We start from the raw sequence: 10,575 nt of genomic DNA, 5'->3' as shown, positions 1-10,575 counted from the left end.
CTACTCTTTTTTTTGGGAGCACAAAGAGAAGATAGTTTGAGATGGATGGCCTCCCCTTGACTTGAAGGCCTTCTGCCTTTACTAGCAGAAGAAAAGATTTTGGGAGATGATCCAATAATCCAGGGATCGAACATCTAGGATATGTTGTGGGTGCCCTCACAAAATGGCTTCCATGCAGGGGTGAAATCCAAAATTTTTCCCTACCGGTTCCGTGGGCGTGGCTTGGTGGGCGTGGCAGGGGAAGGTTATTACAAAAACTCCATTCCCACTCCACTCCATGGGAAAGGATATTGCAAAATCTTCATTCCCACCCCAATCTGGGGCCAGCCAGAGGTGGCATTTGCCGGTTCTCTGAACTACTCAAAATTTCCGCTACCGGTTCGCCAGAACCTATCAGAACCTGCTCGATTTCACCCCTGCTTCCATGGAGAGAGAGGGGGAGGAGAGGGAGGGAGGGAGGGAGAGAGAGATGGATGGTTTTACTCTCTGTGGTCCCTTTTTAATCCTCTAGGATTCAATCCTTGTTTGTCTCTGGACACAAAAGAAGCCACTGAACTGAATCCCCTATAATGTTGTTATCATCCAAGGATGTCACCCAGGTACCTGAAGACTCAGGAGTCTTTTGGTCAACAAAGATGCTCTTAGACAAAAGATGCTGTGAGGCAGGGCAGAAATTTTCAGAGCGTTCCAATCCATGTCCATCCTTTGCTTGAAAACCTCCAGTGATGGAGCCCCCGTGACTTTAGAAGGTAGGCAGTTCCACTTGGGATCGATGTCAAGCCCCCCAAAACCAAGAAAGACACCCAGAGTTACTCCTGAGCAAGTTCCTTTATTGTCCCTCGCATAGAGACAGAAATCTTGCCAAACTAAAGCAAATTACTTGACCCATTAAAAAGAGATATTCTAAGAATTCTTAGGAACAAGCTGTCTTGACTTATTTACCCCCAACCAAACTGTTTCTTGGTCGTCTACGATGCAGCCTCTCGCTCTGGGGAATCCAGACCACATTCCACTACAGTAGCGGTGATTGTCCGATCTCACAGGTAAGTTAGAAGCATTCCTGGACCGTGTCAAGCAAAGTTTTCGATAACTCATAAAAGCAAATCACCCTTTTCTTTTCTGCTTCTCAAACCTGTCAGCTTTAGTTTGTGCCAGACTCCTCATCTTTTTCAATCTGTTACATTCCAGTTATTCAAGAGGCAGAATTCCATCTCTTGCCAATTCTCTTTGCAAATAAAATAAAATAAACTGTCATGAAGAAAGCTGGCTGTACTTGAAAACTGGCTGACAGAACAGTGGGCCAGGATGTAAAGAAACTCACATCTGATGCCTCTTTTCATATTTTGTAATCTGAATTTACTTGCTTCTCTATCTCTCCGTCTCCACAGAAGCTCCGAAGCATATTCAAAAAAGGAAGAGAGAGAGAGAGAGAGAGAAAGAGAGAGAGAGAAAGAAAGGGGGGAACGAAACCCCAACCATCTTCTCCACCTCCCACACAGTTCAGCAGTGAAATCTATGCATATTTGTCTCTATCATGCTTGGTGACTCCACAGCAAGAGGAAAAGAGTTGAATCTCCTGAGCAGTTGATTTTTCTGGTGAATTGCTTGGACCCCTCTTCATCTTTTTCACATTTTCATGGAGAGGACATAATATGGGGTGAGTTTTAAGGGTTTCCTATCAGTTCAATTCCACTTGGAGCCATCAAAAATGCCCAGGTCATCCCTGCTGGTGAGAAATGCTGATCTCTATGAAGATGTCAACTCAACAGAAGAGCCGGCCACCTTAATGAGCAACCAAACAAGCCAGGAAAGCTGGTCTGAAGATGCCTCCCTTGGTTTGGCGACCCTCTGTACTATTTACGCAGCCTACGCCACCATCATTTCCATGGGTCTTCTAGGGAACATCATCCTTGTCAAAGTCTTCTTCAAGATCAAATCCATGCAGACCGTGCCCAATATTTTCATTACCAGCCTGGCTTTTGGGGATCTGCTCCTTCTGTTGACCTGCGTGCCGGTGGACGCTGCCTGTTACATCGTGGATACTTGGTTGTTCGGACGAATCGGCTGTAAACTCTTGTCTTTTATTCAACGAACCTCCGTGGGGGTATCCGTATTCACGCTGACGGTCCTCAGCGCTGACAGGTGAGTTTCGAGCATTTAACTGTTCGTGAAGGCGTTGTAAGAAATTAAAGTTCCTAGGACTATGCTAGTCCATAGACTTGACTGTCAAATGGACAGATCCAGATATTTTCCACAGCTTAAGCCCTGCATTTTTTGTTTCTATCTGATCACTCCTGATACCCACACAGTTGATAGCTGGGACATCTTCTGACCAGAAATGGATGCAAATTCTGATGCGTGGGCGAGTTTATTTGTGTGAGCGTAGGCTACGGTTTGGAAGATTTGTTTTTCTAGTGGAGCAAAATCATTGCTATTGAGCATCTCCTTATCTTTTGGGCTGTTTCAGTGTCTAAAATGTTCCTTTTCATTTCCAAGTAACGGAAAGCCAATGCGGTCGATTTTCCCCCCCCTTAATGGAAGAGAATCGGGAAATTCTGAAGCAAATTCTTTAAAATTCGCTGCTAACATCTAAAAATGATACCATTTACGGCGCAGCCAACAAATGAATGAGCTAAGAGGAAGAATAATGATATATTTGAAAAACAAAATGCCTTAAAAAAAAAAGAGAGAGAGAGAGAATCTCTGCTATATCTTGGTGCTACCTAGTGGTGTGGGAAAGCAATTTACAATAAATACAAAATGAAATGCGAGGATGATTAGAACATTTCTGCGGCCCGTTTTCTAAGGTTCATGCAAGTTTTAATTGGACTAAATCAAATGGCCTTTATTAAACTTGAGCAGTTCACAGGACAAGTATATTTGCCAAAAATAATAATAAGTAGCGCCAGAGGTTTAGCTGTTGAACGTTTGGACCAGGGGAAGATAACACATACCTAGGGCTTGGAGGGTGGAAGTATCATTACACAACCTTTGTGTTGGTTTCAGGGGGTCTCTGAGTAAAGTCACTAAAACTCTATGGTGTATTTTTCTTTCCTTGCACGTTTCAGGGTAAGACATACACAGAGATTGTGGTATAATCCCGAGAGAGACTCAACATAGTGTCAGGGTTCCAAGTAATACCCCCAACGAAATAACACTCCGAAGCTTGATGTTCCTCAAAGTTCCATTTTATTAGAGATATCATATTGGCACATCTGGGAAAACCTGAATCTGAAAGCTTCCGGGTTTTCCCCATCCAAAAGAAAGTCCAAGTCCCTGCCCAGCACTCACATGTCCATCACATGATCCAATCAAAGCACCATCCTAACTGGAGATGCCTCCCAGTCACACCTCTCCAGGTACAGGGCAGGATGTCCTTGACTCTCTGAGAAAGTAATGTTATTTTGACTACATATCTCTCCAGCTCCATACAATCCCCTCCTCCCAGTTTCCCACAACACTAAATGTGGCAGGCCTGAAGATCCAATGCCCAAAATAGCTTCCAGGCCTGACACATAGCTTGAAAAACAAAGGACCCGCAGCCCGCCCCCCTGATGCCCTCCCCAAACAAAGGAGGGGAAACCCTGAAGGTCCCAAACCCCATCATTCTCCTCCTCACTGAGCTTCTCTCCTCAGAAATGGTCACAACAGAAGGTTGCCCACTTGTGTTCAAGACCATCGTGTTCTATTGTTTTGCGGTCATTTCATTAGCCCGTCAAGAGCTGACGCAAACTCTCTTTGGTAGATACAAGGCAATTGTGAAACCCTTGGAGCTCCACTCGGATGCCGTTCTGAAGACCTGCTGCAAAGTTGCTTGCATCTGGATCGTCTCCATGTTATTTGCCGCTCCGGAAGCCGTATCTTCCGATCTCTATACTTTCCACCTGCCCGAGAAGAACACCACGCTCGAAACCTGCGCCCCGTATCCCGTCTCTGAACGTGTCCTGCAGGAAGTCCATTCGCTGGTTTGCTTCTTGATCTTCTACATCTTACCCCTAGCGATCATATCTATCTACTACTTCCTGATTGCCAAGACCCTCTACAAAAGCACATCCAGTATGCCCGCAGAAGAGCAAGGTCACGCTCGTAAGCAGGTAGGCAAAGATTCCCAGCCTGCATTTCTTAGATAGTTGGGTTGTCAGGGTTCCAAGTAATACATCCATTGCAAGCAAAAACTCCGAGGCAGGCGGATTCCTCAAAGAATAGCTTTATGGGAAATATCCAATTGGCACAGATCTGGTAAAAACCGACTGTGGGAGGCCCCTTGGTTTTCACCCAATTAAAAGTCCCGTCCCCCAACCCTAAACAATCAGTCATGTGGGCCAATCATGGCAGCATTTGCAGCAGAGGTGAAATCCAATTTTTTTTTTACTACCGGTTCTGTGGGTGTGGCTTGGTGGGCGTGGCTTGGTGGGCGTGGCAGGGGAAGGATAGTGCAAACTCCCCATTCCCACCCCACTCTGGGGCCAGCCAGAGGTGGCGTTTGCCGGTTCTCCGAACTACTCAAAATTTCCTCTACCGGTTCTCCGAACTGCTCAAAATTTCCACCACCGGTTCTTCAGAACCTGTCAGAACCTGCCGGATTTCACTCCTGGTTCGCAGGTCTGGTGATATCGCTCCTCCTTCCTCCGGTCAGGTGTGAGAACGTCCTTGGTTCCCAGGAGAAAGTATTTTATTTTGACTACACAACCCCAGCTATCTTTAGTCTCTCTCCCCCCCCCCCTTAATCCCTCAGCTCTATTGTGGCATCAGGTTTGCCATCACGGCCCTAATCCATAGTAATCTGGAACTTAACTCCAGAAAAAAGCAAATTTGGTCTTTTTTTCTCTCTCACAACTGTAACACCCTTTCCCCTTCTACTTCTTGTGTTATATAAGAGCATGTTTTCTTTGCCGTTTTTATCAAGGACAGGCTACACCCAGCTCTGGTTTTCTGCTGATAAGTGGCAGAAAGGAATTGACGAGATGTTTCCCCGCTTGTATCTCAGAGAAAAATCTGGCAAGCAGCAGCATCAGCAGCAGTCCAGCCTAGCTTTTATAAAAAAAATAAGAAGCTGAACCTAGGCTGCTCTAAGTCAGTCCTTGACTCCTCAGGGGAATTCTGGGAGTTGAAATCCACAAGTGTTAAAGTTGCCAAGGTTGGACATCCCTGCCCAGTTGACTTCCAGTTGACTTCCATCACTAAGGCAGGACTGGAACTCACGTTCCCCTGCTACTAGTTCCGTGCCTTAACCTCTACACCAGGGGTCTGCAACCTTAAATACTCAAAGAGCCATTTGGCCCCTTTTCCCAGAGAAAAGAAAATACCGGGAGCCACAAAGCCTGGATAGGCGTGGCCAACTTGATGTCACTCACTTCCACCAGTCACATGATACCCCTCCCAGCCACACCTCCCCAGCCTGTCATTAGGGCAGAGAACTAGTTGTTAAAAAACACCGGGAACCACAAAATCTTTTTGACGTATCTCTCTCTCTCCCCTCCCTCCCTCCCTCTCTCTCTGTATCTCTCTCTCCACCTCTCTCTGTATCTCTCTGTGTCTGCCCTGGCCGCTTCTCCATTGCCCACCGTTGCCCTTACCTTCTCAGGCCAGTCGAGGAGTGACTGGGAGGGGCGGGTGAGGGGCGGGGCCAGCCAGTGGTGGGATCACCTAATAGGGAGCCACAGCAAAGGGCCCAAAGAGCCACATATGGCTCCGGAGCTGCAGATTGCTGACCCCTGCTCGACACCAAACTGGTTTTCTCAACAAAACTTCCACTCGCCATTATTTAAATGGTGAGTTCCTCCTCCATATTTTTCTGAGTCTAATTACTAAAATTAAACACCCCTTTCTGTAAATTCCACCAAGGAGCTGCCCATGTTGGATGCAGCGTTGGTAATATTTACCTGGCTTGTCGGAGAACGTAAGATGACTCTTGAGGGGGACATGCTTTTATGGTGCAACATTCAGAGTAGTGCTCAAGAACCAGATAGCTTGGATGGATTGTTATATGTTGTCATTATATTATTGATTTAAAGGAAAGAGAGAAAGAAAGAGAGGGAGGGAGGGAGGGAGAGAGAGAGAGGAAAGAAAGAAAGAAAGAAGGAAAGAAAGAAGGAAAGAAAGAAAGAAAGAAAGAAAGAAAGAAAGAAAGAAAGAAAGAAATTTAGTTCCTTTCTTTGGAGTCATCAATTAGCCAAAAAAGGTCTAGCAGTGTTTACCTCTTGCTGCCATGTTGATGTTGGTTTATTTAAAGAAGCCTGTGTAGAAACCAGGAAAAATAAATTGCACATATTTTCCCCCTTAGATTGAATCCCGCAAGCGAGTGGCCAAAACCGTGCTCGTTTTAGTAGGCTTGTTTGCCTTCTGCTGGCTCCCTAACCACATTCTTTACCTGTACCGTTCGTTCACCTACCACACTTCCATAGACACGTCCACTTTCCATCTGGTGGCCACCATCTTCTCCCGGGCGTTGGCCTTCAGCAATTCCTGCGTCAACCCCTTCGCTCTCTACTGGCTGAGTAAAAGCTTCCGCCAGCATTTCAAGAAGGAAATCTCGTGCTGCAAAGCCAAGATGCCCGTCAGAAGAGCCAGCCTCACTCAGGCCCACACCCCGAGCAGAGCCATGTCAGTCACGGGCTCGGAAATCAGCGTCACTTTGCTCACGGATTATAGCATCACCAAAGAAGAGGAGAGCGTTTAATTGTACTTCGTCCCGCTAGATCGACCGGCAAGATCCAGAAAATTGCCGAAGGTAAATGAGGAGCTTCTTGTACTGGGCAGAAATCTTCCCAATGCATCTTTAAGATCTCACACCTCAGCATCAGAGAACTTTGCTGCAAATCACAGCCGCCTGTTTCACACATGCACACATCTCAGTGTGGTTTTCCTCCCAAGCTGCCTTCCCAGGCATGTTCAACTTAATCAAACCCCGCATATTCCCTTGGCCAGTGGTGAAATCCATTTTTGGTGGGCGTGGTGTGGCTTGGTGGGTGTGGCGGGGGAAGGATACTGCAAAACCTCCATTCCCATCCCACTCCTGGGGGAAGGATATTGCAAAATCTCCATTTCCATCACACTCTGGGGCCAGCCACGAGGTGGTATTTGACGGTTCTCCGAACTACTCAAAATTTCCGCTACCATTTCTCCAGAACCTGTCAGAACCTGCTGGATTTCACCCCTGCCCTTGGCCCTTGCAAGGAGAAGCAAGAACTTGGGTGGCTTTAGATCAGGGTACAGAACATTGGAAGCTGCGTAAGAAGGAAAGGATGAGCTGTTATCTGGCAACTGCAGGAGGAGAAAAGGGCTGGCTAGCAGCTCAAATAGCATTACCAGAATCGCAGAGTTGGAAGGGACCTCGGAGGTCTTCTAGTCCAACCCCCTGGTCAAGCAGGAGGAGACCTTCTACAATTTCAGACCAATGGTTATCCGATCTTTTCTTAAAAACCTCCAGTGATGGAGCACCGACAACTTCTGGAGGCAAGTCGTTCCGACTGTTTATATTCTTCTCACTTGTCGGGAAATTTCTCTTTACTTCCAGGTTGCTTCTCTCCTGAATTAGTTTCCATCCACTGTTTCTTGCATTAGAAAGAGATACGGAGGTTTCATGAAAAAAAAAAAAAACCAACGGATTAGCATCAATTAGTCATAAAGTGGCACATACACCGTCAGAATCCTCCCAGAAAATATATATACTACTTGCAAATAATAGCCAATAAGCCCTTCCCTTCATATTCTGCTTCTGAAGATATTGGCTTCTGCATTCAAGGCCATTATGGAGATGCACAGTAGGGGCCAAAATTGTGGAAAACTTTTGGGAAAAGTGTATTTTCTAAAACTGGCTAATAACATCACTTCTTTGGGTAGTACCATAAAATTATATATCCATGGAAAGATAATTTAATCAAGAATGTAATGCAATCACTTTCATGAAGGATTTGCTAATAGAATAGCAGTTACGGTATAAAGAAGAAAAGTGAAACACGTAGAAAAAACGAGAGATACAAAAATGATCACCATAGAAAAAACGAGATATGCAAAAATGATCCCCATGTCAGTTAATCCTTAGTTGGGTAACCTTTAGCATGAATGATGGCCTTCCAACATCTTCCCATGGAGTGAACCAAGTCTTTTAGTTCTGCAGCTGTTCTAATGTGAAACCAAGATTGAAGGATTGCTTCTATTAACTGGGTTTTATTGCTGGGTCGCTTCTGACTAACAAGTTTCTTTAGTCGGCTCCATAGATTTTCCATTGGATTAAGAAGGTCTGGGCTATTCCCAGGCCATTCCAGCAGTAGAATAGGATTATCTTGAAACTCCCCAAAAAAGTGGTGTTATTAGCCATCCAACCTCAAAAATACACTTTTCCCAAAAGATTTTCACAATTTTGGCCACTACTGTATGAAATACGGGAGGTAATACTCAAAGCCAGCCTATTTATGAAGGTTGCTGCATCCTGGAGTCATGTCATTATCGTCATCCGTGATCATCTCAGGAGGCTTCTAACACACAAAGTCAATGGTGGGGTGGGGGAAGGGAAGCCATATTCGCTTAAGGACTGCATGATTTGCTTAAGCCCTGTGGCTGAAAAAGTCATTAAAATCGGGCACAACACATTTCACAAGCACATCGCTTCACGATGAAAAATTCTGGTGGCCGTTAAGTGGAGAACTGCCTGTAACGTCCTTACCCCTTTCTTGAACGAAGTAAGAGGTTTGCATTTATCATTAAAAAGCATCGTACTGCAACCTTGTTGTGAAATTTAAATGGTTAAGTGGCCCTAATAAAGCTTGCTTTCAGTACAGGAAATGGTAACCGATTCCGTGTCGTGTTATTGAATAACAAGAGTTGGAAGGGACCTCGGAGGTCTTCTAGTCCAACCCCCTGCTCAGGCAGGAAACCCTATAAACCACTCCAGACAAATGATTGTCCAATCTCTTCGGGGAAAACCTCTGATGTTAGAGCACAGAAGAGTCCAAAGCGGCCAATTTCTAATTTTATGAGGTTCGACCCATGTCCAGTTGTGAGATCATCTTCATCGAAGAGTTGAGTTTAGGCTTATCATCAATATTGATCGCTCGGCATATATGGTAACGTTCAATACTTTTTTTCCCCAAGATGAGCTTGGCCCAATGATTTCGAGATTCTTTTTCATCTTGGAACTTCCTGTGAGTTCGAGAACTCTGCTTTTGTTTTGTTTTTTAGCTATCGCAATCTTAACGGATGTCATTAGAAGCCTCCTTCTCTTGATCAACGATTTCTACCATCATTCAAACGAAGTCGAGGACCTGGAGCTATTATATTTCCCAGGGTTTTGGTTACAGGATTGCTCCTTTGAGTATGCTGCAGGGGAAAATCCCCACTTAAATAAGGGACCAACTGCTGGGTTGTTTCTACTGACGCTGGACTACACAGAGGGAGGAAAGAGAAGCTCTAGATTTTATTATGCTCCCCATGGTGCAACTTTTGAGCTGGGGCCAGGATAAACTGCACATTTCCCTACGGATTTGAGTCACATCCCTCACTAAGCCATTATTTGCTGTAGTGTGGTTTGTTGACCAAGACACAGTTGGTTCAACACACATCATTAATCATTGTTTATGCGTCAGGTGGCTGAATTATACATACTAAACTTTAAAAAACCCTATAGCCCTGTAATGAGGACCTGGTTGTGGGGGCAATAAGCTGACTTTATATAAAATAGAACATCGCTTGTAGGGGGGGGGGCAAAAAAGCCCTACTAAGCAGGTATATACAAAAAAGTATGAAGGCTATTGCTTAATGCATTGTAAGCTGCCCTGAGTCTCCGGAGAAGAGCGGCATATAAATCAAACTAATAAATAAATAAATATAAAGCCCAATTCGGGTCTGAGCCTGGTGCCGAGGCCAATGAAGGATGCCAGTGAGTTCAATATTAAATGAATGCATTTAGTTTTATCCAAGTAAAAGAATAACCAGCTGGACTGAACTGGTATCTGCAGCTGGTACTGCCCAAAAGAAGGCAGGTATTCTACCGCCTTATTATTACAGTATCACAATACGTTCTGAGTTCCTATGCTAATGAATTATTTAAACTGCTTTTCTGATCTTAATATTTTGAAACTCTATAAACTTTTGATGCTGTTTGGTTTTTTTTCAAATATGCAACGGATGCATTCCATTTAAGATAATAAAAATCACCGTCATCTGGAAACCATGCTAACTCAGCTCAGATCTAGTGCATCTCTGGGCCAAAATTGTGATGCTGCTTTTCTATTTTGGAAGTGTGAAGGTATCTCTAACAAGGCAGCCGGGACCAAAGTAGAGATGGAAGGCAAAAGGTTATTGACAAATCTAAAATTACATCTCTAGCAAGTCCTTCTGACAGCTCGTTGGATGGTGATTTAATGGCCCTTCTGCACAAGGGTTTCCCTCTTACATTTGAATTATCGTTCCGTTGAGTATGACAGTGAGATATTTTTTGCTCTGGAGTATCGATTTCAAAGGCTTGATGCTTTACAGCCACAAAGGCAAGGAGCTTAATTTATGGGTGTGATTCCTCTGAAGTTTTATTAACAAGAAAGTAAATAAAGCATCCATCTCAGTTTTGAGGTCTGAGGA

The 10,575-nt window shown here is 44.7% G+C and overlaps 1 protein-coding gene across 1 annotated transcript; it reads left to right on the top strand.

The window, feature by feature from the left end:
• The first annotated feature begins 1,240 nt into the window (after window positions 1–1,240).
• On the top strand, window positions 1,241–8,784 carry BRS3 (bombesin receptor subtype 3). Its single transcript, XM_034441632.3, has 3 exons — window positions 1,241–2,142; window positions 3,746–4,094; window positions 6,284–8,784. The coding sequence occupies exons 1-3, from the start codon at window positions 1,709–1,711 to the stop codon at window positions 6,677–6,679; spliced, it is 1,179 nt and encodes a 392-aa protein (XP_034297523.2). The 5' UTR covers window positions 1,241–1,708; the 3' UTR covers window positions 6,680–8,784.
• The last annotated feature ends 1,791 nt before the right edge of the window (window positions 8,785–10,575 follow it).

This window comes from Pantherophis guttatus, chromosome 12, assembly GCF_059756535.1.
Source record: "Pantherophis guttatus breed Tessera chromosome 12, ASM5975653v1, whole genome shotgun sequence".
Lineage (NCBI taxonomy): Eukaryota > Metazoa > Chordata > Lepidosauria > Squamata > Colubridae > Pantherophis > Pantherophis guttatus.
This window is presented reverse-complemented; position numbering and strand designations above follow the sequence as displayed.

What these genes read in the sequence shown, in the direction of transcription:
- BRS3 (XM_034441632.3), top strand. Translation starts at nt 1,709, where the DNA reads ATGCCCAGGTCATCCCTGCTGGTGAGAAATGCTGATCTCTATGAAGAT. An exon ending in ACGGTCCTCAGCGCTGACAG is followed by an intron (nt 2,143 to 3,745) that starts GTGAGTTTCGAG and finishes TCTCTTTGGTAG; the next exon opens with ATACAAGGCAATTGTGAAAC. An exon ending in AAGGTCACGCTCGTAAGCAG is followed by an intron (nt 4,095 to 6,283) that starts GTAGGCAAAGAT and finishes TTTCCCCCTTAG; the next exon opens with ATTGAATCCCGCAAGCGAGT.